At 35.3% G+C, this 27,604-nt stretch overlaps 5 protein-coding genes across 9 annotated transcripts; 2 read left to right on the top strand and 3 right to left on the bottom strand.

Moving 5' to 3' along the window:
* LOC18590708 (probable palmitoyltransferase ZDHHC12) lies at positions 675-3,863 on the top strand. Of its 4 annotated transcripts, none has more exons than XM_007016383.2 (11): positions 677-1,159; positions 1,246-1,380; positions 1,691-1,757; positions 1,883-1,979; positions 2,303-2,384; positions 2,535-2,618; positions 2,856-2,896; positions 2,984-3,049; positions 3,164-3,223; positions 3,372-3,423; positions 3,520-3,863. In XM_007016383.2, the coding sequence occupies exons 1-11, from the start codon at positions 994-996 to the stop codon at positions 3,603-3,605; spliced, it is 936 nt and encodes a 311-aa protein (XP_007016445.1). In that variant the 5' UTR covers positions 677-993; the 3' UTR covers positions 3,606-3,863. The 4 variants fall into 4 exon arrangements, with proteins under 4 accessions (XP_017983871.1, XP_007016445.1, XP_007016443.1 ...); XM_007016381.2 differs by having other exon boundaries at positions 678-1,159; positions 2,288-2,384; XM_007016384.2 differs by lacking the exon at positions 2,984-3,049 and having other exon boundaries at positions 678-1,159; positions 2,288-2,384.
* On the bottom strand, positions 4,133-5,131 carry LOC18590707 (18.1 kDa class I heat shock protein). The gene has a single exon (XM_007016380.2). It carries the CDS (start codon positions 4,887-4,889, stop codon positions 4,413-4,415), a length of 477 nt encoding a protein of 158 aa, XP_007016442.2. The 5' UTR covers positions 4,890-5,131; the 3' UTR covers positions 4,133-4,412.
* LOC18590706 (17.4 kDa class I heat shock protein) lies at positions 6,181-6,926 on the bottom strand. The gene has a single exon (XM_007016379.2). It carries the CDS (start codon positions 6,844-6,846, stop codon positions 6,367-6,369), a length of 480 nt encoding a protein of 159 aa, XP_007016441.2. The 5' UTR covers positions 6,847-6,926; the 3' UTR covers positions 6,181-6,366.
* LOC18590705 (putative E3 ubiquitin-protein ligase XBAT31) lies at positions 15,045-18,608 on the top strand. The gene is made up of 8 exons (XM_007016378.2): positions 15,045-15,426; positions 15,574-15,633; positions 15,726-15,797; positions 15,926-16,047; positions 16,172-16,312; positions 16,405-16,512; positions 16,849-17,107; positions 17,834-18,608. Exons 1-8 carry the CDS (start codon positions 15,247-15,249, stop codon positions 18,227-18,229), a joined length of 1,338 nt encoding a protein of 445 aa, XP_007016440.2. The 5' UTR covers positions 15,045-15,246; the 3' UTR covers positions 18,230-18,608.
* LOC18590704 (uncharacterized protein At3g17950) lies at positions 21,858-24,440 on the bottom strand. 2 transcript variants are annotated; one of them, XM_007016377.2, is made up of 3 exons: positions 24,120-24,440; positions 23,684-23,833; positions 21,858-22,397 (listed from the first exon to the last, which is right to left on the bottom strand). In XM_007016377.2, exons 1-3 carry the CDS (start codon positions 24,129-24,131, stop codon positions 21,927-21,929), a joined length of 633 nt encoding a protein of 210 aa, XP_007016439.1. In that variant the 5' UTR covers positions 24,132-24,440; the 3' UTR covers positions 21,858-21,926. The 2 variants fall into 2 exon arrangements, with proteins under 2 accessions (XP_007016439.1, XP_017982233.1); XM_018126744.1 differs by lacking the exon at positions 24,120-24,440 and adding an exon at positions 23,953-24,015.

Below are 27,604 nucleotides of genomic sequence, written 5' to 3'. Positions count from 1 at the left end.
AGAAACAGAAAGTTTTGATGTTTTCTTTGTATTTTAGTAGAAAGTCATGCAACGCAACTGTGTTGAAAGGGATGATGGCCCGCCATCAAGCAGTAAAGCAATTTGGGGACATTAAGAAAAACAGACCCACAGTTGAAACAATAATAATTCAGTTATTTATTGTTTTTTATAGAATTTTTCAAGTACCAGAGATTTGTCTATAAACGTTGAATTGAACCTGTGTCACGGATGAGTGAAAAATTTTATGGTCCGTTCAGACCTGCTAATAGATTTTAATATGAAAGGAAGAATAATAACTTTGCTATCAAATAATATCATTTTAAAAGCAAAGAATTTGAAGTTGAATCTTCTAAGTTTCCTCCAATTAGATGTAACTATCCTTAAGCAATCAATTACCGAATAATTCAAGTTGGAAGCAAGAGCTTCCTGTTTGTATTATTGAAATGCATCGTGTATAATGTAGATGATAATAGGGTGACAGTGTCAACGATTTGAACGTTAGTTCTTAAAGCAACCAAAGAAAAATAGTAAACTGATTTGAGTGTTTGAGGGCAATGTTCGGCTTGTCTAATTACTTTGTGGTTCAAATTGCATGGCTTGTTGACTTGAACCACTTTGTCAAGATATGGGATGAAGTGGTTGGGACTGTTTTCAAAACACTTTTTCAATAGCCACCACTCAGCATCACAAAGAGGGCTTCATCTTTTGGGTTGGATAGTGCAGCTTGATACCTAGTCTGGACCCAATTTTTGGATTGTGATTACTGTTCACTATTTGCTGTAGTGGGCTGATTACTCCATATTGACGTGGGCTCCTAGTTTTGATTATAGGCAGGCAGCCATGGAAACTGTGGGTGAAGTCTGAAGAACCCCCCCAAAATGGGAAGGATTGAAGTAATAAAAATGATGGTGTCAGTATTTGTTTTCTTTAAAACTGAATTTTGGGACTTTGGTTCCTAGAAGCTTTTTGAATGAGTGAATTTGGTTTCAAGAGATGGGGCTGCTGCAATTACATGGTCAGAGGAAGGTGATAGGTTGGCAGACATTGATTGGTCGCTGTACAATTTCCTGTTTCTCCGTTTTGATCACTCAGTCCGCTCTCTTTCTGGTTCCTCTCTTCTTCGCAGCCTCCCCAATCCTCATTCAGCTCACAATCTCAGGTGCTCTTGTCTAACTTAACACATATATGAAACTGTTCATGTTTTAATTTTCTGTAGTTTTAACAAATCTCTCTCTCTATCTGCAGCTTTAGTTTTTCTGGCAGTCGTGGGATTTGGGGGGTGGTGTAGGCGTCTTCATGGATTCCATGCATCAGCTCCAGCTTTTGTTTTCTTCAATATATTTTTTTTCTGGGGTGTTTATATTGCTATTGTTCGACAAGGTAACATTCACTACCATTAATTTTTCTTATTTTAATCACTCCCATTTTGGAGAAATGACAATTTTATTGGCATAAGTATAATCCAAATTTTTGGCATCTGTGTTTCTTTGTTTGTTTGGATAAAGTTTAATCTCACTGAGATAATGGTGTGCTATTATTAGTCAACAAGATATTATCTAGTCCATGTTCAATAATTTGAATGTCAAAATGGGAAAATCGTTTTATCATATGAATACAAGCAATTAACTTCTTTGAGCTTCTTCAGCAATTAGCATGTTTTACAACAGCCCATTCTTTGTCTTATTTGCAGCAATTTCACGTTTTGTGGACATTGTGTTGAATATAGAGATGATCATGCTCATCATTGGTCTATTTAGGTTATTTTTCTTTGCTCTTTCTGTCTTTTGCAACACCTATAATTTGCTAGGTCACAGAGAAAGCTTGTTCTGCTATATTGTTGATCATTGATCAATCATGCTAATTATGTTGTCTTTAATGGCAGGATCATGGTAAAGGATCCTGGTTTTGTGGCACAGGAGTCTGTTTGTTTGGACAAACTCGATGAAAGTTCTGTTCTTGGTGTTCAAACTAACAATGAGGTTGTTTAGTTACATTTTTGGTTGTTCATGTAAGCCTTCAAATAGAGAAAACATGGTAACACGTGCATTTCTGCAAAAGGCTAGAACTGGGTTAGGTGTCTGTATTTTTCACCTGTTTCAAGATGTATTTACCTATTAAAAAACTGAAGTTCAGTCTGTTTTGAAATATGCATATTCTTCCTCCTTTGAATTATATCAGTGACTTTCAAAATACAAAATTTTCCATATCAACCTCGTTCAAGTCTCTAATCAGTTTCATCACATGTTTTCCTCAATTTCATCAGTCTTCCTGGTGTTTTCTTTCTCAGAGCTCTCTTTTGCAAATGAGAGTAAGATACTGCAAGAGCTGCAAGACATATGTACAGGGGTTTGACCACCACTGCCCTGCTTTTGGGAACTGTATCGGTAATGAAAATCAATTTACTTTTGGGAATGTTTTTATTTGTCCTTTGATTTGTTGCTACCATCTTAATCATTCTTCCCTTTAAATTATTATCATCTGAACTAAATATTATCATCCTAGGTGGTTGATGATGTTTTTATGTCATTTTGCAGGTCAGAAGAATTATGTCTTCTTCATGGTTCTTCTTGTTGGATTTATTACTACTGAAACTTTTTACGCTGTTTGCTCATCCCAGTGTAAGTATAAGCTTGATGATACCAGAATTGTTAATCTATTAGCTGTTAATTTACAAGAAAACCCTGTGATACATTTGGATGTTTAACTTGTGTTGCAATTATTTGATGATCTGATGCTTTACCTTGACCTTTGAGACTAAATCTTGCTGGGTCTTCCAATGCTTTGTGAACTATTGGAATATTTTTGCCTTCTTTTGCTACAATTATTTAATTGCTTAAACCCTTGTTTATTTGCAGTCGCCACAAAATTTCCAGTTTTGGAAGGAAATATGTTGGAGGTAAGTCATTGCTGCAATGGTTTTATTTAAGTTATCAGTGCTTACATATTAATTGTTTCCCCCTTTTCCTGGGTGTTCTTGGTATAGACTAACCCCATCTCAGTAATTGCAAGGAGCACATTGCTATTTTCTCTTCTGCAAGTACTATGGCAGGTTTCTATTGGTTTTTGGCTTTGAAGAATGTGCTTGTTTCTTAATCTTTTAGGTACCCAATGATGTTTATTTCCTTGACAAAACATCTTTCATCAGATTTTTGTGTCAATACAGGGGCTGTTTCTGATCTGGCATGTCTATTGCATATGTTTCAATATCAGAACTGAAGAGTGGGTAAGTTCCTATGTGGACCATGGATAAAAGAAAAAATTGGATATATTTCCAAATGCGCATTATCTGAAACCATTTGTTTATTCTGCAGTATAGATAATAAGAAGCAACATACTGTTGTTATTTTCATTTTGATTTTTGACTTATCCAGGTAAACTGGAAGAAGTATCCAGAGTTCCAACTTAATGCTTCATCCTTACCAGGTGACACATTCTATAGCACAATTCTTTTTTCTGAAATTCCATAATTTGTAATGTTCTATTCCTTATTCTAATTTTTGTTCAATTGGTTGTACCCAGGAGAGAATTATCATGAGTTGAGGTTTACAAATCCGTATGATAAAGGAATCCTGCAAAATGTCAAGGAGTTTTTAACATTGAAATGATAGCAGTGTTACTGCCCATCTTTCTCTTGGACCTTCCTAGCTGTTTGTCCCTTTCATGCTTAGCAGCTGCTTTGTCTTTGGGGACAGTTCTTGCATGCATGTACAAAATTTCGGTATTTGGTTTGACAGCAAGTGCCTTAAAGAGGTTGATTAGGGGTCATTGATGCTTGAATATGTGCTTGGATATCTACTCACCTGAAGGACCAACTTGGTCGATGTTAGAATACAAAACTGAAGCATTCTCCTTTAGATATCAAATTTTGGCTCATATAGATTTAGCACCTATGTACATATATTTCTTTTTTTTTTTCATCGAACAGCTGAAACAATTAGATTGACAACTTTCTGTAACTAGCCTTCACTCATACCGGGTATGAAAGTAAAAATCATTCGATTCATTCCTTTAATTCTAGGTGAGCTATAGCCACAACTTGTTAAGTATGGTTTGTCTCTGAATCTCTTCCCTTTTCTCTTTTCTTGAGAGAGGATCCTGTTTCCATGAACTTAATGAAAAATAACAGATATTCTGTATGCATACTGCAGAACATAACCCAGCTTAAGTTTGAGTAAGCTGTACTAATTATTGGTTACATTGATAGGCTGTCTTTTCGTTCCAGAAATGTAAAAGGATGATCCAGTTAAGTGGAAACCTGACAAGTGATAAGATAGAAAGCAAATAACACTCAATCTTTATTTGGATTTAATTACAAGGATCCTCAATCCAGCAGGCCATGACAACACAGAGACAAAACAAAACACAGCCACACATTTTTCCCTTCATAGTAATTTTTTTGACTCGAACATTTTTTAGCCAGAAATCTCAATGGGTTTGACTTCAGGTTTCTTCTCCTCCGCCTTGGGAACAGTTACAGTAAGTACACCATTTTCCATGCTAGCCTTAACCTGATCCATCTTTGCATTTTCAGGCAACCTGAACCTCCTCAGGAACTTGCCACTGCTCCTCTCGACGCGGTGCCACTTGTCATTCTTCTCTTCTTTTTCTTTGCTCCTCTCCCCACTTATCTGGAGGATCCTACCTTCGTCAATCTCAACTTTCATCTCTTCTTTCTTCAGCCCCGGGAGGTCAGCTTGGAAGATATGCGCTTCCGGGGTCTCTTTCCAGTCGACCCTTGCATTGGCAAAAGCTGAGGCTTCACGTCCTGAATAGGGCACGTTGGCAAGCGTTGAGCTAAAGAAGCCATCGAAAGGATCCCATATGTCCAGTGAAAATGGATCAAAGACATTGGTTCGTCGGCCTCCGAGGATGCTGGGAATGAGTGACATGTTTGGAAACTTTGAAGCTGATGGAAATCTTCTGAGAAAAGAGTAATAAATGGCTTTGCTTTGATCTCTTCTTCGATGGGTGAGAAGTGGAATGAGCAAGCTATATATAGAAATGAGAAGAGGGTCCTGGTTTGCTTTTTCCTTTCCAAAAGACGTAAGGAGTAGAGACTTCTTGTACTTTCTCTAATTATTAAATAGATAAATAGATAGAACGTAATTGGAAGCTGATCCTCTTTTATATAACCTTCTACCACCTTCAGATACATCAGTATCCATCCTTTTCAATGCATTCAACTTTCAAAGCCCTCCACTGTCTCCTGGCCCATACCCACGATTAGAAGGAAACTTTTGATTATCTTTAATTGTTTGTATTGAAGAGACGAGGGTGTTACAATCATTAGAGCTTTGGTTAACTTTTTTATCTATAAAACTTGGAAGTCTAGAAGATTATTAGTAGCACCAAGTGTCCATTGGAGACAAAAAACAAATTAAAGCAAAGATTTTTACTGGTTTTTATATTTTAATATAAACTGAGTGAACAGATCAATCAAAGTCCATTGGAATTGCTAAAGCAAGTAAGCAACTTCCAAAGACTAACCTAATATATTTTACTGTTTGTTCAAGGTGAACAGATCAACCAAACTCCGCTTGAACATTCCTGTGTTGAAGTTTGTTCATTCATCATTAAACTGATCAGATAGATTTTACTTGTCTGCAAAATCTTGATCATGAGCGCACCTGTAAGGCAGCTATTTTTTTGTACATGACTGGTCATGAACACCAGTTATGAGTATATCATTTTTTATCTCAAATTCTTGCTTGATTCACTTCATTTTCTTTAAAAAGGAAAAATTCCCCACTTTGAGCATTTTCTCTGGCCATTCAGGTGGAACTTATCATTTTTGTTTCTCATAACACCATTGCTGTTCAATTAAGTAGATGTTTGGTTCTTTGCTAAAATGTTGAATGAAGAATATAATGTATCACAGTAAACTACTGAACAGGGAGATGATAGTCGTTCTTGCAATGGTGGTCCACTGCACTTGGCAATCCATGAGACAGAAATGACAGACAGAAAGAATTTTTAGCTTGAACCAGCTCTCTGGCTATAGAAACACCGAGCCAAGAAAGTGTTGCTTAAAGAGTAGTTCTCTGCTGTCTCCTCCCTGCAGGCAGGGAATCAAATAATCTTTGGATTTTGGTTGATAAAAAACCATTACTCCTGCAAAATTAGGCTCCATAAACAAATAGAAATACTAACACAAAAGCTATAACATCATAAGAAAACTGGTTTGATCAGATCGAAGCAAGCACAAATTTATTCAAAACCTTGTCACACACTACTACATCATTTTAATTAAAAAAAGCATAAGGAATGCAATGGAAAGACCTCACACTCAAACAAATGCTAACAACATTTTCTTATTGTTTTCATGATTGAGTTCTATGAAACTTTAAGTTGTTTTCACCATATATTTTAGCCAGATATATCAATGGCCTTAACCTCAGGTTTCTTCTCCTCCTCCTTAGGGACAGTAACAGTGAGCACACCATTTTCCATGCTAGCCTTAATCTGATCCATCTTTGCATTCTCAGGCAACCTGAACCTCCTCAGGAACTTCCCGCAGCTCCTCTCGACGCGGTGCCACGTGTCATTATTCTCTTCTTGCTCTTTGCTCCTCTCCCCACTTATCTGAAGAACCCTCCCTTCTTCAACCTCAACTTTCACCTCCTCTTTCTTCAGCCCTGGAAGGTCAGCTTTGAAAACGTGAGCTTCCGGTGTCTCCTTCCAATCAATCCTTGCGTTAGCAAAGGCTGAAGTTTCGCGTGCCGAAGAAGGCACATTGTTAGCCAATGCAGAGTTGGAGAAGCCATCAAAGGGATCCCATACATCTAGAGAAAATGGATCGAAGACATTGGTTCTTCGGCCACCAAAAAGGCTAGGAATGAGTGACATCCCTGCAAATTAAACTATGAACAACGAATAAAAAGTAAGCTTAAAGAAAGAAAGGCTTGAACCTTCAAATATATTTTCCACGATGGGGATTTGGTTGTGATCAGAATGCTATATATAGCTGTGATAGAGGCTTCTAGCTTTTGACGTGTCCAAGTGAAAATAACACTAGTTTAGTAGGTGCAAGAGCTCTCTGGTAGCTTCATGGCTTTTGTCCCGTTATATTATTCATTCCTAACTTTACCAACATAATAATTAAAATAAATGTTCTTTAATGGGTATGATTCGATACATATTCTTCTTCTATGATAATCCACAAGCTTCTTTAGCAGTCCTCAACCATATATATTTTCTAGTCCAGATTTTGATGAAGAAAATTGGGTACCACTGTGACTATAGCTTGGACTTTATAATCTTTACTATCTACTTAGTTTCACTTTTATCAACTTTACAAGTACAAAAATGATCACATAATATTCTTTTTGTTTGAATAAAATTCTTTTTATTCCTTTTAACAAAAAACTTTATGCACAAGATTTAATTCTTCATCCTCCTTTCCTTTTTGGGTCCCTTCATGGTGGGTTGTCTGGTGGGCCAAAGTCCGAAACACCTAATAATTGCAGCCGCCCAAGGAAACAAAATAGGCTGGGCTCAAATTGTTTCAGTTCGAATCTTAGATTAGAAAATGGGGCCTTAGCCCAATGCACAGTTATGAAATAAAAAAAAAATGAAATTTCTTTAGAATCCCTCTCCCCTCTTTCTTTTTTGTTGACAAGCCTCTCTCCCCTCTTTCTTTCCTTCTTTTTTTTAATATACCTTGATAAAGAAAGAAATTATTCTTTTGAACGAAAACAGTAAGCCAAAAAATCTTTGTCTTTTTCTCCTTTTTCCAACCAAAGAATTAGGATTAAAATAGCCTCAATCTAGAGTTTAGGTCCACTACGACGACTCATGAATTATTCAAAAAATGCCAAAGCAAAAGAATAAAATCACGTCTACCTAAACTCAGTTTTACTTGTCAAAAGTGTCTATGAAATCTAACAAGTTAGCCAAACCTTGCTCAATTTCTTCATTCAAACCTTTACTTTCCCTCTAATAGTTATATACAACTCTGTCGTTCTCTGCATCTTTTAGGAACTAATCCTCCTAAGTCTAGCTTTTAGCTTCATCCCTGTGATGATGGAACAACTAACAAGTCCTTTGGGCTTTCTAAGACAAAACCAAAAGCAATGCCTTTTGTTGCTGTCTCTTCAATGTAAAGCTGTTCCTACAAAAAAAAAAAAAAAAGCCAAAAGCAGCATCTATTCTGAAGGACCTGGCCGGCAAATATTATATTATTGCGTATAATTTACTGAAATTTTAAATATATTTTTTCGGTGACATTTTATATGATTTTAATAATCTAACATTATTGAAAAATTACATATTAAATTCAGCCAAAGATGCCTAATCTTTCACGAAACGTACTTCCCATCCATATGTTTCAGCTGATAAAACAACAACCATTAAACTCTTTTACTCTCAAGTTTGGTATCCACTTTGATGGCTACGTGCAAGATCCCATTAGTGTTGGAATGCTGCTTTGGCCCCATCCACTTTCGTGTACATTGCAGAAAGCTACTTTAAAAATTTTCTCTTCTTTCTCCCATTGTTGAACTAAGTTTTCCAAGTTCCTAGTTCTCCAGTAAAAGCAGCAACTTGACACCCCTGATCATCATCTTTCTCTTTCATTTAATTAGCTTAGTATATTCTCAACCAATGAGATTGTGAAGAATAAAGCAGGGTACGTGGAATCTGGCCCAAAGATCCCCAACAATCTTTGCAACTTGCTATGTAAGCGTACAAATTGCAGCAACATTGAATCTTCGCCTGCTTGCAGATCATGTCCCATACACTTTTTATTCAAAATTCTATTAATTATGCCTGTTAAATAAGCCGATAATAATCAAAGCTTAATCAATCTCTTTCGTTTCAATCCTTTTCCCTACTACATGAGGAAAAATATCTGTTGCTTAAAGAAATCATACATTCAGGTAAAGGACCTGGAACCCATGAATTGTTTTGTTTTAAGTTGAAAATAATCAATCTGTTTTAACTTAGACTGTGATATCAGAAATGTTACTTTTTTCATTATAATCTCATTCATGATAAGTTATCATTTAATAGGTTCGTTGTCCTTATACACAAGGGGAAGTATTACAATAATGATAAAGAAATTTCAAGTGGATTAAGTTGAGATTACCTTATTCATATAAATATAACAAGAGTCTCTACTTATTTGAATTGGTTTCAAATTCGATATCCATCTTAAAAATTCAACGAAGTCGGAAAGAATCAAGAAATGGAAGTCAAAGCGGGAGGGAGTTAGTTGTTACAAACTCTACACGGGAAATGAAAAAGAGCTTGGTGAAGCAAAACCTCTGCAGATAGTAAGAATTTCTTTCCAATGGATTATTCCTCGTCATCAGAAAAAACATCGGGAGGGTCGTAATAACACATGCCTGTAGCTTTCACGCATGATCTGATAGGGAAAACAAGATAATCATGAAGCCTGGATAGCAAACAGATGTAATCTTCCATTAAAATAACTCGTTTGACGCATCAACAAAAGTTTTTCTGATAATTAAGCAACCAATCATATTAATTAATTAAATACTACTTGTTTTATATATAGCAGACAGTCAATTTGCTGATTGCAGAACCAAATTTCCTGCAATTGATGAGTTCAGACTCAGCTAATTACAAACTAACTATGGAATTTTAATTATGGGGTTCATAAGATCAGAAAAAGTTGTTAATATGATCAGTTGTTAGCTAGGTTCAACCAGATATCTTATACTAATATGGAAAAACATTTTTAAATTAAAATATCTCTATTCTTGTTTGAATAGGTCAGAAATTCAATATTGGGCTAATTTCCCTCAAGCATGGATTTGCCTTTGCTTGAAGACCTACTTACATCAACCGGTTATACATAAACAGAGAAAGCTCTAAAATTAACCAAGCATATCAACCAGTTACATCGGCCGCCATTGGCAATTTGACATGTTTTCCTTCTCTATTCTTTTTTGTTTCACGTGTTCCATACAAATGCCTGAAAATGTCTAAATTTAATCCTTAATCAAATTAGTTTTTACTCAAAGTTTAAGGTGAGAGGTCTCTTTGGCTAATACACTCAGGAAATTACTAGTATTAGGCATTTTCTTTAATTGTACATATTTATATATTAGAGTCATTTTTTAAATGTATTTTTGCCTTATTTTCCTGCAGGATGGTTGGCAAAACGTCGCCATCCACCTTTCCTCCTTTTCAAGTCCAACAAACACTTCTTTGAAACCTCAAATATATACATACACACCAAAAAAATCAACAAAAATGTCAAGAAATCTAAGTTGTAACCGAAGAATTTTCTCAAGGTTATTTTATTATTATTTTTGGATGGAAAGGGGGTTTCGAAACCCTCGTCTTATTGTAGATTATACGAATTTTTTTCACTTTATCTTAAGGTATTTGTGTTCGATAATTTTTGAGTACTTCCTTGTTTAAACGAGTATGACAATGTTTACATTATCAAAAACATGATGTAAACGTGTACCGTGTCTAATACCCTATTCCGAGTCCATAGGTAACATGTATAAACTTTCCGTAGCATAAATGGCTCTGCATAAAAGAGAAGGAATAAAAAGAGCTGTTTAAAGTAGAAGTAAGCAATCTTTGTGAGCCATTAGTTATGGGGGGCAGCGTTCATTCCTGGAGATAAGCTGCATTAGCATATTCATATATTCCGTTGCTTCAGCGTTGACTGATAAATTATTGGGAATAGCCAATAGCCATTTGCGGTTGATGTGGAGTCAAAGGAGATGCATGGTCCCAAAGATAATAGCTTTGGATCCTCAGTTAGAGGGGCTTCTTACTTGGATATATGTATATATCATGATCAGTGCATGATGGGATTCCAAAAAAATCAATGGAACCCACCAAATAGTGATAACATGACATCTTTTGGGTTCTTTCTCTTTAAGCTTTTTTGCCAAATTATTTCAATCTTAACATGGAAAAAAAGGCAATGGACAGTTGCATTTGTTTTTCCATGAATGTATTAAGTATTAAATATATTCAGATATTGTGAAGGAAAACTTGTTTAAAAAAATAGTTAAATAGGTAGAAAAACCCCATTAGATCTATCCTAACTACTACTCTTTTTTCAACTTTTTGTTCACTTAAGCTATAATCAAGGGGAGAAATTGATACTGTTTGTTCATGAGTTGGCTTCATGATTATTGTCTTCAGCATTACATTTTTCCTTTTTTCCTCTTTGTAGAAAATAAAAGATTGGGTTTATAATCAAAATCACCATGGTAAGAGGAAAGTGATTGGCCGTCTTATTCACATAAAAATCATGAAAAAACAAAATACTATTGATCAATCCATTGACATTTCACTAGCCTAGAGGAAGATTCATGATCTGCCCTTATAATTTCTATCATGGTTTTTTGGGGTAGCGAGTACCATAATAGAGGGACATCCCCCTAATTAGTGATGGATGCATGCTTTCATAATGATGTTGAGTATTCTTAATTTTCCCAATTGATGGACCTTTTGCCCCCTCAACTAGCATGTAACTTTGTTGGCTAAGCCTTTGGTCCCCTCTAATGGCTAAATCCTTTCCCAATGCAATTTTGTTCATTAGGTAGTCTAGTAATTTGCTTTATAAATTGCTAGCACCGACATTTTGTGCCCTTTATACTTGTAAAGATAGCTTGATTTACATTAAACATACCTCCCCCCTACCCTCGATCCCATTCTTCCCACTTTCCAGGAAAGTTTAGGAATACTTGTTTAAATTGAAAGAGTCCAAAAAAAGGCTAGCTTGAGATTTTAGTATTATTGAAGGATATATAGGGTTTCAATGCTATCATGTATAAATTAAGTTCAAAATTATACGAGTTGGGAAGAGAATAAGGACCACAGATAGAACTACTTCACTTGAAAATTTTATAATAAATATTCGCAAAATAACAACTCAAGTTTGATTTAATGGTTTATAAAAGACTAGGGAGTTTAGGGTTAAATTCTATCATTCTATCCTTAAAAATACCTATAAAGTATAGATTCGGACAAATTATTGTTTAGGAATTAAACAAGTCATCACAATTCTAGTGGTCAACACAAAACAAATAAAGAAAAGGAAAATTGTTAGTTCATGAGGCTTCATGCTTTAAAAAGTGAGAAAAAAAAAGAAGAAGATTTGCTCAAATTGTGAATAGACTTGTCTGTTGGTACATATCAAATCTAATCCTGCCTGCCCATGATCCAATATTCTTAGATGCCTCACGCCTGGTAGGATCCATCCTTCAAAATCGATTTGGAGGCTTCTCCAAAAGGCAAATAGCATTTTAAAGAAGAAAAAAAAAAGAGAATGATGAAAGGTTTGTTAAGCACTGATTTGTTCCTTGACATTTACAGGATTCTCGAGTAACCCAGCCACAAGTTACTTGAAAGAAAAGAATATGCGGCTGCCGGCCATGGTCACACACATACACAACAAAACTTACATTTTACCCCATTTCCAAAAGTTAAAAGGCATGAATTAGCTCATTATATTCTTCAGTCTTCTTCAATTTTAAATTTTCAACTTAAAGTTTCAAGTCAAAGAGAGCAAGAAGATTTAATACTTTAGGTAATGGGTTTTTTTGGGGGGGTTAAATACCAAAAGAATATTTAATGAATGACATGACAAAGGTTATAGCAACTTGCATTGATTTGTGAATGAACTCCATGATTTTGCAGGGCGCTGGTATTGCATTCTTTTTCTTTCCTACCTGCTTTCACACCTTGTAATTTGTATTTTTTTTGTCTCATTTTTCTTATCGTTTTGTCGTGAGAACATGTGCAGACGATAGTTCATCATGTTCCATGCATGCAGCCATCTGAGCAGAGACAAAAATCTTTTTTGGAAAACAAGGAACTGCTACACGATCCGGCATCTATACGTGAAAATGGCTTTCGAAACTTTGCATCAATTTATTGGAACAGTTGTTCAAATTGCAAAACATTGGGTATCCTTTGGTCTAATAATAATGTGTAAAAATTGAGCTGTAATTCATGCTGTCCGATGGTATAGGACAAAATTATATGTTTCTGAGTTTTACTTTACACATCACATAAAACAAACGCTGCCCAAATATATTATAAGACAATGGATAGGAAATCCGTTATTGCAAGATCAAGAACAACCCCATCAATTACTTAGGCCAAGAAATTGCTTAAATAAATAGATTAAGACTTTGCATACAGCACAACTCAACAATGTTCTTCTATATGTTGAAAGTCAAAATTTTTATTTTAGAAAGCATATTTATTAACTTTGAAAATCAGTGTGCAGTCGAGCATTTGATTCATTGATTAATACATAATCTCTTTATTTACAGAACAAAGTTCGAATCTCTCTTTTTCAAATTATAAAAAAAAAAAAAACACTCTCTCCAATTGTAAAAATAAAAACTCTCAAAAACCAATGTACCATTTTAAGTAAGGCCACTGCTTAAAAAACTATTGGCGGTTTTGCTCAAAATCCTATCTAATTGCCTAAAAAATAAATTGCAGCTTACTTTACCTAAAAAAAAACTTGGGCATTTATCAATTCAAAATAATACTCATGTCAACCTGATCAAACAATTATAATTACAAACCTATACATTCTTATATTTCTAAGATTCACAATTCATAACAAGATTTCATATTTTCATATTTATAAACTAGAAATTTTTCGAAATCTATATTTAATCGGATCTAGAGATGCCTTTTCCATATATATATATTACTTAAGAAGATTCAAATACTTTGCTTTAGGTTTGGCATCATCCAAAAGGTTCCAAATGTTGGTTCAAATTAACAAAGTTGAAGTTTTTACAAGAAATATATTTCTTTAAAGGAAATTGCTTTTACTAGAATCAGATTTGCTCTCTTACAAACCCAGTTTGATTCTGTTTCGTCCCGGCATTTGATATATATATGATGCACTTTTCTTCATGCCTTCTTTTACAACTCTTTCATATTAAATGATCAAAGGAGAAAATCCCTTCCTTGGGGATGTTTTCTTTAGACTACTTTTGCATTTAGGAGGAAAAGTATGCTTAAACTATGCAAAAATGTACATGGATGAACATAATTGTCTTCTTCCTTTAAAGATATTTGACTTTACACAAAATAAAAGAATTGTTATTCTATTCTACATATTGATCATATTGGAGTTTATACTTGTCACATATCTATTTTCATGACCAAATTTATTAATTTCATAATCTTTAGTGCTAAGTTTTTTATTTATAGCTTAATAGATGTATAACGAATATAAACTAACTAATGAAGTTTTTTTTACCAATAATTTATAATATATAGTAAAGTGTTTATAGGTCGAGCCGAACCTGACCAACTTTAGTAGACATCGTGAAAATTTGAGTTTGATTCGAACTTGTCCATTTAAGTTGGGTTTGCTATTAAAATTTTTTAAAATAATTTATATCAATATTTTAATATTTTAAATTGAAATTATACTATATATTAAATATAAAAATATTTTGAATTATCATGTTATGGCACAAGCTAAGTCGGCTCCTTACCTAAAATAGAAAAAACAAAAAGGAAAAGGAATCAATTTGACTGTTTGATAAATGAATTAGCCAATTAGGGAAAAAAGAATAAAAAAATTTAAAAAAAAAGGTGGTTCCGCGGATAAAACGACACCGCCTCTTTAGTCTTTGGACACTGTCGTTGTCTTGGGTAAAAGATAGCAGGAGGCAATTGACTCGTGACCGGTAGACCAAAGTGACAACATACAAAAGTCAAATAAAAAAAATTACAAAGGTATTTAAGTAAAACAACCTTAATTCCAAAACACGCTGCGATTTCATTGGCTGAAGATTTTACTGTTTTTATTTAACCGATTTGTCCTCTCCATTTTACCCTTTTCAATCTACGGCCAAAGCCCACTGACAGAAATAATCAACGGCTGAGATCTATCGTTTGGATCTTCTCAGACGGGAATCTAATTTGCCCCGAAAAACAAATATCTGACAACTGCCCGAAACTGCGTCCCAGTGACTGTCACGGGCAGCTCCCACTTCCCTCTTCGGGCACCTACAAACTCCAATACAATTAAAAAAAAAAACTAAAAATAAAAAAATAAAAAAGACTTTTTTTTTATTTTTTTTCCTCGTCTTCGTTTCTTTCTTCACTCGCTTTAAAGGCAACTGCTTAAATGTGAACTTTTTGCCAAATTAAGAGAGAAGCCAGGCCGCCACCACCACCACCCACCACCGCACCAACACCACCGGAGGGCGCCTCGCCGACGACCGGTGGTGAAAGGTTGAAGAAGCGTAAAGCCTTTTGTCTTCTTGAAAGATGGGTCAGGGGCTGAGTTGTGCGACAAGTCAAGAGAATGGATTGTTTAGTGCAGTTCAAGTTGGAGATTTTGAAACAGTTGAAGCTTTGTTAAAAAGAGACGCCAATCTTTTACATCATACAACTGTTTATGATCGCCACTCTGCCATTCATATAGCTGCTGCTAATGGCCAGATCGAGGTGGGTAGTCCCTTTTGCGGTTTTTGAAGATTGCGTTTTTTTTTTCTTTGGATTAAGTTTGGTTCTTTGTAGCTTCTTTTTGGCTTGTTGAAACCATATTCGGTTTAATCCCTTGATGTGAAGATGTTTTCTTCTTTTGGTTGGTAGATTTTGGCTATGCTTTTGGAGAAATCCATGAATCCGGATGTAGTGAATCGTCACAAGCAGGTAATTTTTTCTTTCTGAAAGTTTTAACTTCTTTTTGGTTATCTATTTGCTTTAATTAGTTTTTCAATTTGTTTCCTTTTCAATGTTTTTAGACTCCACTTATGTTGGCTGCAATGCATGGGAAGATCTCCTGTGTGAAGAAGCTCATTGAAGCCGGGGCAAATGTGAGCCATTTTTCTTCCTTATTTTTGTGTTTAATTCCCGGGGTTTTTTTTATAAGTTTCAATTTAATCCATTTATTTGTTTTACTAAATATAATTTTGATTTGAATGATCTGATTTATGCTTTTCAGATCTTAATGTTTGATTCCCTTCATGGAAGAACTTGCTTGCACTACGCAGCCTATTATGGTCACTCTGACTGCCTTCAAGCAATCCTCTCTGCTGCTCAATCTAGCCCTGTAGCTGTTTCTTGGTGGGGGGTCTTTTTCCTCACAAGATTGTTTGACTTTCTTTTTTCTTAATCTATTTTGATTAATTTGGGTGATTGATCTCAGTTTTTAGTTAATCTTATATTTTTGGATCGGATTTGGTATCAGGGGATATGTAAGGTTCGTGAATACAAGAGATGCTAGGGGAGCCACTCCCTTGCACTTAGCAGCCCGTCAAAGACGGCCTGATTGCTTACATATCCTGTTGGACAATGGTGCTCTTGTTTGTGCTTCAACGGGTGGATATGGGTAATAGTTCATGTGAAGTTATTGATCATTATTGATTATTCATTTTAATCTTTCACAAATGGATAAAATGATTGAAAATCTGTTCTTTTCAGTTGTCCAGGAAGCACTCCTCTTCATTTGGCTGCTAGAGGGGGATCTCTTGATTGCATCCGCAAGTTGTTGGCATGGGGTGCAGATCGTCTTCAAAGAGATGCATCTGGGTATAGTTTAATGTTTTTATTTATATGGATGTCTAAATGATTATTTTATCAATGATCTTTTGTCCTCGAAGTTTTGAATGAAAGCATTTCGAGAGATTCCTCAGTTAGTCTCATGATATTCGAGTCAATCTATCTTGTCCTACATGCTCTTATGTAAACTGGTGGGGTTCTATTCCCAGGCGTTGATGCTTTTGTCACTCATTTTCTCTTGCATGTGTAGATAATACACATGTAATTATTTTGGCTGTAAAATTTGAGCATGTCATTATTATTTTTCCTTTTGGCTTATAATTATTTTTGTTAAGGCTTGCTTTTGTTATGTTCATACCTTTACAGGAGAATACCATATGTAGTTGCTCTAAAGCACAAGCATGGAGCATGCGCGGCTCTGCTAAATCCTTCATCAGCAGAGCCTCTTGTCTGGCCAGCACCTTTAAAGTTCATTAGTGAGCTCAATGAGGAGGCAAAAGTACTATTGGAACAGGCCTTAATGGAGGCAAACAGGGAAAGGGAAAAGAACATCCTGAAGGGAACAGCTTACTCACTTCCTTCACCCTCTCATTCTGACTCTGGGCTAGATGACAGTATTTCTGAGGTAAAGTATCAGATGCCTTCCTTAAAATGTTTTGTTTACTTTTTCTTTTGTAATTTTAAAACCAAATTCAGTTAGCTAAAATCCAATTGTTTTGAAAATTCCCGGGGGCAGTACTTGAATATTTTAGACCCAAAGCCATGTGTTTAATTTCCATTTTTAGCTTAACTAACTTGTTTTTTGTTCAAAGTTAGTTTCTTTAACTCTGAGTTGTCTAATTTGACCGACAATGTTCAATCTCTAAGTGTTCTTTTTTTCCCTTATCTTTACTGAAGACTTGGACCATGAGTCTTTATTGAATGTTTGTTAAAATCTATTTAGTGTATAACTTAAATCATTTTGTCTTTGCTTGATATGCTATCCATTAGACTATTGATCCCCAGTGGTTTTAGTTCTGATCTTGGCAGTCTGTCTTTCTTTGTGATTAAATGTTCAGACTTGTCCTGGACCCTAGGTTTGAGTTTGGTCCTCCGGGCATCAAAGCTAAGATGTGATACAAAGTCTTGAGTTTCATGCTCTAGCAATTTACAGCATAAAGTTTTTTACTTTGGCATGCTCTAAAACCTATAATTAGGTCACTATAATCCATTTTTGCTTTGACCCTACTAATTAGCTGTTGGCTGTAAGTTGTCAAGGACCATATTTCCTTTTAGTAAATGAACTATTTGTAACAGTTGGTAGCTGGCAATGATGGAACTGATATATTCACTAGGGAATTCTTTGATGCAGGCGAGCGATACCGAAGTATGCTGTATATGCTTTGAGCAGATCTGCACAATTGAAGTTCAAGACTGTGGCCACCAGATGTGTGCACAATGCACTCTAGCCCTGTGCTGCCACAACAAGCCCAACCCCACGACTGCGAGTTTAACACCCCCAGTATGCCCCTTTTGCCGAAGCACCATTGTCCGATTGGTGGTAGCCAAGATAAAAAATTATGATGATACTGATCAGGATATTGGTGACATGAGTTCCTCAAAGGTGAGGAAATTGAGAAAATCAAGGAATTTCTGTGAGGGAAGCAGCAGCTTCAAGAGCTTATCCGCAGTTGGTTCATTTAGCAAGATGGGAGGCCGTGGCTCAGGAAGGATTGCTGCAGAAAATGAATGGATTGATAAGCCTTGAAACTTGGGCGTTTTGGCAGCTCTTGCTAATTAAAATTTTCAAGCTGTCAATCAAGGATATTCCCTTCTGCTTCAATGGAAAAACAAAAAAACAAAAGGGGGCCAGAGAAAAATCAAGCAATTATGGTGAGGACTGGACCCATTTGGTATATATAGGTAGAGGTCCATTTGCTATGTAGGTTTTGGGGGAAGGAAATAAGCAAAGAAGTGAGTTGCAGGTTTGGGTTGGTAAGTTTGTTAATAGCTGCGTGGGGTCCTATTGTTGTAATCTTTGTTTACTTGAGATTGAAGTAGCACTGGTCTTCCTGAGGGGGCCTGTTAGATGCCTGAATTAGTATTGAAAAAAAAAATAACAAAAAGAAAAGGAATTCTTTTTCTTCTAAAAGGTAAATTTCAACATTCTTCCATGGCTGCTCCCTAAAATTTGTTAAAGAACCCTTTGGAAAGAGTCAAAAGGGTATAGTCTTGAATTGGGCCTTGACCCCACCAAAACCCCATATCATGTCCTCTTTCCAATGGATAGGAGAGTGTTGATTGAGATGTAACATAATTATATAGTTTGATTCCCCCCCACCCCCCCTCCCCTATTTATGTATAATGTATAAACCAAATTTCAAATTAAGGTATAAATAGGGAAATCATGTTTGGATGTTGGTTTTCATGTGATATTGTCTCCATTTTTTAATTAACTTGAGTACCTTATAATACATAACCAAAGTACTCATTCAATAATTTATACCAAAACCCTTAAATTTCTTGAATTTATCTGATCCAAAGTGATATGAATAAAATTATTTTAATAATTTTTATTATTATAAATGTCGGATCACTTCGGTTTATTTTTTATTTAAATTAAAATGAGGTAATCTTATTTTATAATCCAATAATGAATTTTAATGTTTGATATGAGTAAGGGTGACAAATGGTACTTGAAAAAGGGCGAATGGAGAAGAAAGAGTGAGGGTGACATGTGGAACTTGAAGTAGATAGTAGTATGGTAGGGCCAAAGAGTGAAAGGAAAGGCAAAATCAATGGGGAGGGACACCTAAGTAGGGGGTCCATTTTGGTAGGCCTTTTCGCTTCTTACATGATAACAAGTATTTTGTTTTTTCTTTTGTTTTCGTTATATAAAGGTATAAAGATATAGGACATGTAGCATGTACCACCCTGTTTGCTATGCATGGTGAATGATGTATGGGGATGGCATGGCCCATGTCTTACAAAAAACAAACAACCATCCCCATCCAGTTTTCTTTTCCTTTCAAAATAGGGCTATATTTTTATTGGTAAGGTCTTTTCGTCTCTACGTTTTTGACTAATGACTTCTTCTTTTGGGTGGATTATTAGTTTATTTGATTTTGATGTTTTGTTTTTTTAGTTTGATTTCAACGTTATGTTATTTTCTAACTTCGGCCGTTATCTACGAAAATAAATTTCACTTTCAAAGTCTTAAAATGAGAACTCAATAGTTGTATTCGACTCAAATTATTGCTTTTTAAAAAAATCATTGATTGAGATTAAATCATGATTTAATAATTTATGAAATTATATCTGATGTATTATCAATGTATAAATTTTATATTATCATTTAATTATAAAATTTTACTTTATAAATGTATAAAAATAAAAATTTTTAAAATTATGAATATTTATCTTATAAAATTTTTAATTTTTAAATTTATTTACTAATCAAGTAGCATTAGTATTTATTTAACCACTCATGCCATTTTTTGTTTTTTGGTTGTGATGTGCGTGGGAATTGGGTAAGTTAGATATCAACTTGTACCTTCATTGTTACTTTCCTTCTAACTTACTTCCAATTTACCAATTAATCTTTAGATTTTTGCTTCTTTTAATAATTATGCTCTTAGTGGGTAGGAAAAGGTAAGAATTTATTCAAGCCCGAAGAGGACGTACTTAGTGCTTAAATCTCTGATTACTTCCATAATCACGTTTTCAAAAGTTTCTTTTATTATAAGACTCACTTAATTATGCTTTTTTATTTAGCAACAAAGAGAATTCAACCTTCTGTTATTTTTAATTCGATCATAGGATTTAATTAAGCAAGAAATCAAAACTTCTTCCAATTAGGTAACCAAGCAATTTATTATTTTTTTACCGATAAATTAAACTTTACAACAAATTCTTTATTTCGCTATTGACTTTTTACATTCTTCGAACAAGGTAAACAAACAATAGAACCACGTGGTCAAGCATTACCATAGTTTAAAAAAAATGTAAAGAGCTCATAATTCAACTCTTGAAAATATAAATTTATTTTTTTCCCTTTGTACATAATCTCCTGTTGGAAAACAGTGGAAATGTCAGAGCTTGAATAATTCCTTGTACCTTGCAAACTTTATCAGTTTTTTCTCTCTATTTTTTCTTTTAAATTTTCCAGGAAAATTTTCATTGGCTTATGGAACACTCACCTCAAACTTTCTTAATCTTTATCTTTTAATAAAAGCAATTAAAACTGGCAGTAATAGCAGTCAAAGATGAGGCACAAATTTTCCATCAAAGCAGGTTGTGGTTGAACTGATTTGGCTTGTTTACTGTACAATTAAAATATCAAAGATTAGGGAAAATATCTACGAAAAGGTCCCCTTTTCGTTGGATCTTTAAGATATTAAATTAAAACTTTAGGAATCCTTCAAAACCTTTTCGCTAATATGAAACCCAATAACATAACAGAAAAGGGGTTGGAAATTCACATGAATTTCTGGGGAATTGTCATGCTCATACAGGAGAAGCAAAATAAGCCGCCGTTATTTAATTGGACGATGCGCTTTCCTAGAGGTTGCAAAACAGCAAATCACGCCTAAAAATATCATTAAAAAAATATCTGCGATAAAAGGGGCCAAATTAATATCTTTTTTGGAATTAATTATTGTATTTTGTTTTCATACATAAACGAGGGGTTGGGTCTGGATCTAGACCGGAGCTTGTTGTTTGGGATCTAGAAGGAAATATTCACCGACACGTTTTCCAACAAGACTTTTCCTCAAAGTCTTAACGATAGGTAACGTATATCGTACAAAATTTTTTGATATTTGATTAAATATGATATAATTATATTATGTATCATTTTTTATAAATATTATGATATATCGTATAATAAATAATAATGATAATTATGTTTATATATCGTATCTATATATATATATATATATTTAAATATATAGTGTTATTTTATAAATACATAAAATTTTTTAAAATTTATTTATTGAGATGATAATATTTGATTAATTAATACATCAAAGGGAGAAATTCAACGATACATAGGATAGTAAAATTTATACATCAAAGGGTCACTTCTCTTAACATTATAATCACAAAAATGTGTTTCCTATACAAAAAATATAATCTAAAACTTATATTAGTACGTTTGAATGATACATTTTTGCACAGCTCAGCATCCGTTTTATTTATTTCTTTTCCATCTTTCTTTCTTGATGTGTTCTTCGATAGTTAGAGGTGATGTGTAACAAATGACTGGATATTGGCCTTATGGCCCAAGCAGTGGCTTTTTCTTGGCCTGGTTAACTAAACTTTTTATCAAATCAAATAATTATATGGTTATTAGCATTCAAATGTTAAGCACAAGAAAGAAGCAAGATTCAAGGAACTCAACAAAAGGGGAGAAAGTAGATTATTCCTTCCTGAAACATGAAATCCATTCAATCAGACCAATACTTTCAGATGGAGGGTTGTCCACACATGCATGAGAGCAGCACTGGGACTCCATGCCCGTTACCATTATCTAATCCAGCATTCTCTGATGAGCTTGTTTGAGGAGGAGCAACGCAGCCATTGACAAATAGGGAGTTGGATTCTAAATTAGGCTGAGCCAGGGCAAGTTCGTCGGGCCCATAGATAGTAGGAATGTGGTTCCTTCTATATTCACTAGCAGCTCTTCTCTCCACCGCGAGGAAATGACCGAGTGATGGAGCATTGTTTGCATTGACATTCTCAGCATCAGTACTATCCCTTGAACATAAAGAAAAGAGCCAAATTCTTGACTTGTTGCTGTTGTTGCTCCTTTTTTCTCTTGTTGCTGCTTCAGCTTTCCTTCCTCTGACAGATCTTTTAGAGAGTTCCAAGATGCTAGAAACCCCAATTAGGCTCCCGAGTGTAATGCTATTGTCATGGAAAAATGACCCAGTTGACTGAAATCAAGCGAAGAAGAGTTAATGAGATACGCACTTTGGGCCAACAGGGTTAGATCAGTATGAAACATACAAATCATCTACTGCATCCAACTACAGAAAGCACTAGCTTGGAGGAAGATCATTTGAAGTAAAGATGTTCCGTCGTCATTGTGAGCAGATTATCAGACACTCCCAAGTGCCTATGGGCTATAGAAGCATAATTTGTCATCCCAGAACCAAATCAAAGTCATGGTGAAAATCAGAATTTGAATTAGTTGTTTCATGATGCTTTGAAACAATTTAGTATCTTATTACATGCAAAAGAGCAGGAACAGTATGGACTTCAACAATCTTAGTGAATCTTAACAGATAGTGAGAAGTTTTTGGCTCCAATCGTTATGTCAGATAAATGCTTTTGTCATAAGTTCGTACAAGTATTTCTACCATTTCTTGACACACCAAATCCAGACAATATGAGACATGCATTAACTCAGCAATCTGAGCAAAAGATAATATCAGGAAATAAACAAGAAGTTAAAATCATTATTGCAGTTGAAATCTCTAGCACATTTTTCAGTTTGTTTACAAAAAATCTATCATATTTAATCATATATGTCCTTCGTCTGACATCTGATCTAGGAGCATCATGCAACAGTAGAGCTCAGTCTGCTGACACTACTCTGTAATCTCCAGCACATATCAAAAAAGTCATGCCCGCTACAGGTGTTGCAATTATTATGAGCTGGTAGCAACTTGAAGGCTTGACTCTGAGCGAAGGCACCAAATACCACTGTAATATTACAACTACTATGGTAGAAAGCACCAAATCAGGCTCAAGATGACAACTCAAAAGCCTGTGACAGAGTCTTTAAGCCTTTAATTTTAACTACCATCTAGCAAACTTGGTCAAAAACCATTATATGGAGTAGGAGAAAAGGGAAATTCAATGCTGCATTAATAGAAACTTTCTGCGCCCAGCATAATGATTTATTGATACCAATCAATGTTCTTGCAAATGGGTATTGACTGTTAATTGAGACACTTATTACATTATAAAGAAGAAAAGAAAAATAAAAAAGCATTTTTCTCCGGTAAAATTTCGAAACTACCAAGAATATTTGTGCATGAAGAAAACAACTGAAAAACACCAAAAGGCTACAGAGGTACAATACAATCATGATCCATGACATATGGAAATAGGACCCTGGGGATATGAAAACTGAAAAACCTAAGACAACTGCCAAAGACAAGACCAATGTAAGCAAAAAAATTTTTAACCAAAATTTCTGTAGTTTCCCACTGACCTCTGTGTCTAAATCTGAAGAGGAATCTGTAGAGGAAGTTGGAGAACCAGTGAGCATAGTGTTGAATGATATTGATCCTGAGTAATCATGGTTTCTTGCCAGCCCAACTCTCACGTTCAGCGGCTGCAATCCCAGGGGCCAACCTTCTTCCTGCAATCAAATCAAATCAAATCATCAGATATGTGATTCAGAACCCTTCAAGCAATCAACATCACAGAGAATAAAATGAACTAAAAAGAAGGGAAAAAAAAGGATAAGCTTGTCATAACTGTACTATCATGAGAAACAAAAACAATGTGACAAAGAAGTAGACACATTATCAGAGAAATTATAAGAAGAAAACACAGACCCACAATTATAAGATAAGAGAACTAAAAAATCTGAGAGACAACCCACGAGAGAATATACTATTGAACTGAGAGAAGACAAGCATTACCTGTTGAGCCATGTATCTGGCAAAGTACTTTTGAAGTTGGATGTCTTTGTTTGATTGATCTTAGTAAAAACCGATGGTCACCTCATGTACGAGATATGAAATTTGAAACCAAGGAAAAAATAGATAAAAAGCTATAGATTGCTGAGAACTTGAGCAAGTAAAGTAAACTACTTAACTCTATATAGAGGTTCAAATGTACAGTACTTTGAAGGACATTGCTTACATGACTTGAGGGAGAGTGAAAGGACAGAGTAAAAACAAGCTGAAGAGATAGTCAAAAAAGGTAACAAATGAGCAAGGAGTCTTATCATTTGGAAGCATTCTTTCTTTGCTTGCTTTCCTTGGTTTTGTTGACCAGAAAGAAACACAAAATCATTATGTGCCATGAGGAAATAAACTAATCAGAAGCAAAGGTCCACGAGAGCTTCAGATGCTGTCCTTCAAAATTACTTATATACCCAACTTGCAATTAACTATGTTCTCCAAGACCCTAAAATGCTTGCCATTGCTCATTGATGATGTTGTAAACTTGCAGCTTTGTGTACAAAAGCAGGGAGGCAAAGAAAACAAGAGAACTTCAGTTTCTTCTGTTTTCTTTTCTTCCTTTTTAGTTTCCATTTCCTTGGTAAAATTTTGATCTTTTTGCCTTAGCATTCTCTACTAGTCTAGTCTACCATAAACCCATCATCAAGCTATAGTTGCATTTTGTAGCCATGCATGGTTCCACATAAATTAAAGTGTATAACAGTTTGATTCATGATCCTATTTCCAAAATGTATCTGCTTGAAGATTTCAAAATTAATTAGGTGCATGCTTTTTTGTTTTAAGAGTAGAAATCGTTTTTTTTTAAATAAAAAATATATACAAAATTGTTTCAACTTCACATGTAACAGAAATTTACCATGCAAAAAATTATTAGGGTAAAATGGTCATCTAAGAATTCCATGATGAGGTGAGACCAGGAGGATCCAAGGAGCTGGAAGAAAAGGAGACAACTTTTGCCTTGGTGGGTGGCAATAACAAGCATATGTCAAAGAAGTGTAATTGTCTAAATCTCAATCGAGTATGTGCCTTTTCCTTTGGTCCACAAAACCCTGTTGTTAGCCCAAGCTTTTAACTTCAAGAGCCCACCAAGATATGGGACTCAGGGAACCCAATGAACTGCTGTTTTCACTGTATCTGCAGTGTCATGACCCAAAAGGAAACCATATCTTCAGTATTAAATTCCCACAATCTGGTGGTCTAGTTAAATACAGAAATTGTGATTGTAGATACTAGATTTTGGTTAATACCGTTACTCTAAAGAATTATGTTACAACATAATATTATATAGAGAACAAGTGAAGCGCTACTTCACGCAGAACAAGTGAAGCGCTACTTCAAGTATTACTTAAAGCAGAACAATTAGAAAAAGTAAAGTATTACTCCATATAGAAAAACTAATACAAGTAGAACAACCACTTTGAATAGAATAACTGTTTCACTTGGATGACAGTGAAAGTAACTCAGAATAAGTGACAGGGTTCAGGGGTTACTTTCATCTTGGGATGTTTCAGAGAGTTTGGCTTGGTGGCAGAGATATGGAGGTAGTTAAGAGGTCTTCCTCTTAACCCTTTCCTGAAGTACAAGTGTTTCACCCTCCTATCTTGTTCTCGTATACTTATTCATGTACAGCTTACTCTCTTGTACCTATTCTCGTACAGCTTCTTCTCTTGTACCTATTCTTTTACACCTCTTTTCTATTACCTTTACTTGAGAACAAGTCTTACTACATTCAATTACAGTAACGGTTACTTACATTAATATTCTTCATAATAATGTCATTCATGAGACGCATTAAAGCCTATTCTTATGTAACAGCCACTTTTAGCACTATATATAGAGCCTCACAATTCATTTGAAAGAACTCTCTTCTTTTCCTCTCCAAGCTAACACATTCTCGACTTGAGAGCTTCTCTCTCTAAATTCTCTCTCTAATTATCTTGTACTCTCTAAGTCTCTTTAATTCTTTTCTTATTGTCTTCCACCTGTCACAGCACTTAGTACTTCAGGAACTGCTTCAATCTTCCTCTCTGCCTCCTCTGGCACATCCTTTTACTTGTTTGCAACACTTCCTCTCCCTATCACAAGAACCCCCTTTACATTTTGGCGACTCCACTGGGGAGGAGTGATTGCATTAAGTAAGACTTTTACTGCTGAAATTTCTTGTTTTCGAAAAAGATGGAGAGTTCCATTGGCAACCAGGATGCGCCTGTTCCTTCCTACATTCAAGATCTGATGAGAATGATTCAAACTTCCCAAGAGAGGATGCAAATTTTGGAGGACAATAATAAGCGAATGATGGACACTATATCTCAATTTGCATCCTCTACTGTCACCACTTTTCAAGCTCAATCTGTGCATCCTAATGAGAGTGCACCTGCTGGGGTCACTCATCTAGTTACAAACATTGAGGAGAATGGAGGCAATGGAGAAGGTGCAGTTGATGTAGTAGTTGCTGCAAACCCTAACCCTACCAACACCACTATTGCAGTTACTCCAACTACTACTTCTACTGCAGTAATCCCACCTATTCCTACTCAAGGATTTGTAACACTGGAAGAGCTCCAAAAGTTGTTAGATCAGAAGAACAAGAGTTTGAATTTTTCTGAGTTTGATCTCAAGTTGCCTTACCCGGCTAGTGTAGCTGCAAAACCATATCCTAAAGACTATACTAGCCCTAAGTTCAAACAATTTAATGGAAAGACTGGTGATGCACGCGAACATGTCATGAAATTTGTGGAGACTCTTGGAGTAGCTGGATTGGATGATGACCTGAAGTTGAAAGAATTCTCCAAGTCTCTCACTGAGAAGGCTTATACATGGTATGTTAACCTTACTCCTGGTTCTGTTCAATCTTGGAATCAGATGTGTAGGATGTTTGGGGAAAAGTTCTTTTCTACTCAAGAGAAGGTTACTCTCGTTGATCTTGGAAGAGAGTTTCAAAAGTCTAGGGAGGATTTAATGGAGTATATCCAACGTTTTAGAGAAAGAGTGCTGGACATACAAGAATCTCATGATGAGAAAGAGTTGGTAAAAGTGTGTATTCAGGGGATGTTTGATGAATACAGGTTACACTTGGAGAATCTACCTCTTCCAACCTTCGCTACACTAGTGGAAGCTGCACGAAGGACCAATAATACAGTTTTTAGACAAAAGGGACTCACTCGCTTTGGTAGAAGGAATAACCCAACGGTGAATGCCATCCAAGGAGGAGGTAGAGAAAGAAGGGGTCCAATTCGAGCAAATTTACGTCCTCGAAGAGATGTCCCTAGGAGAGGGCTAGATGAGGAGAATGACTCTTCTCCACCGTTTTCAGTACCTTTAGATAGAGTGAGAGCTCTTCTCCAAGAATGGGTTAGGGATGGACAAATAAACTTACCTTACACTCCACGACCACCAACAACGGAGGAAAAGGCTAATCCAAGGTACTGTGATTATCATCG

Source organism: Theobroma cacao, chromosome 9 (genome assembly GCF_000208745.1).
Source record: "Theobroma cacao cultivar B97-61/B2 chromosome 9, Criollo_cocoa_genome_V2, whole genome shotgun sequence".
NCBI classification, from domain to species: domain Eukaryota; kingdom Viridiplantae; phylum Streptophyta; class Magnoliopsida; order Malvales; family Malvaceae; genus Theobroma; species Theobroma cacao.
This window is presented reverse-complemented; position numbering and strand designations above follow the sequence as displayed.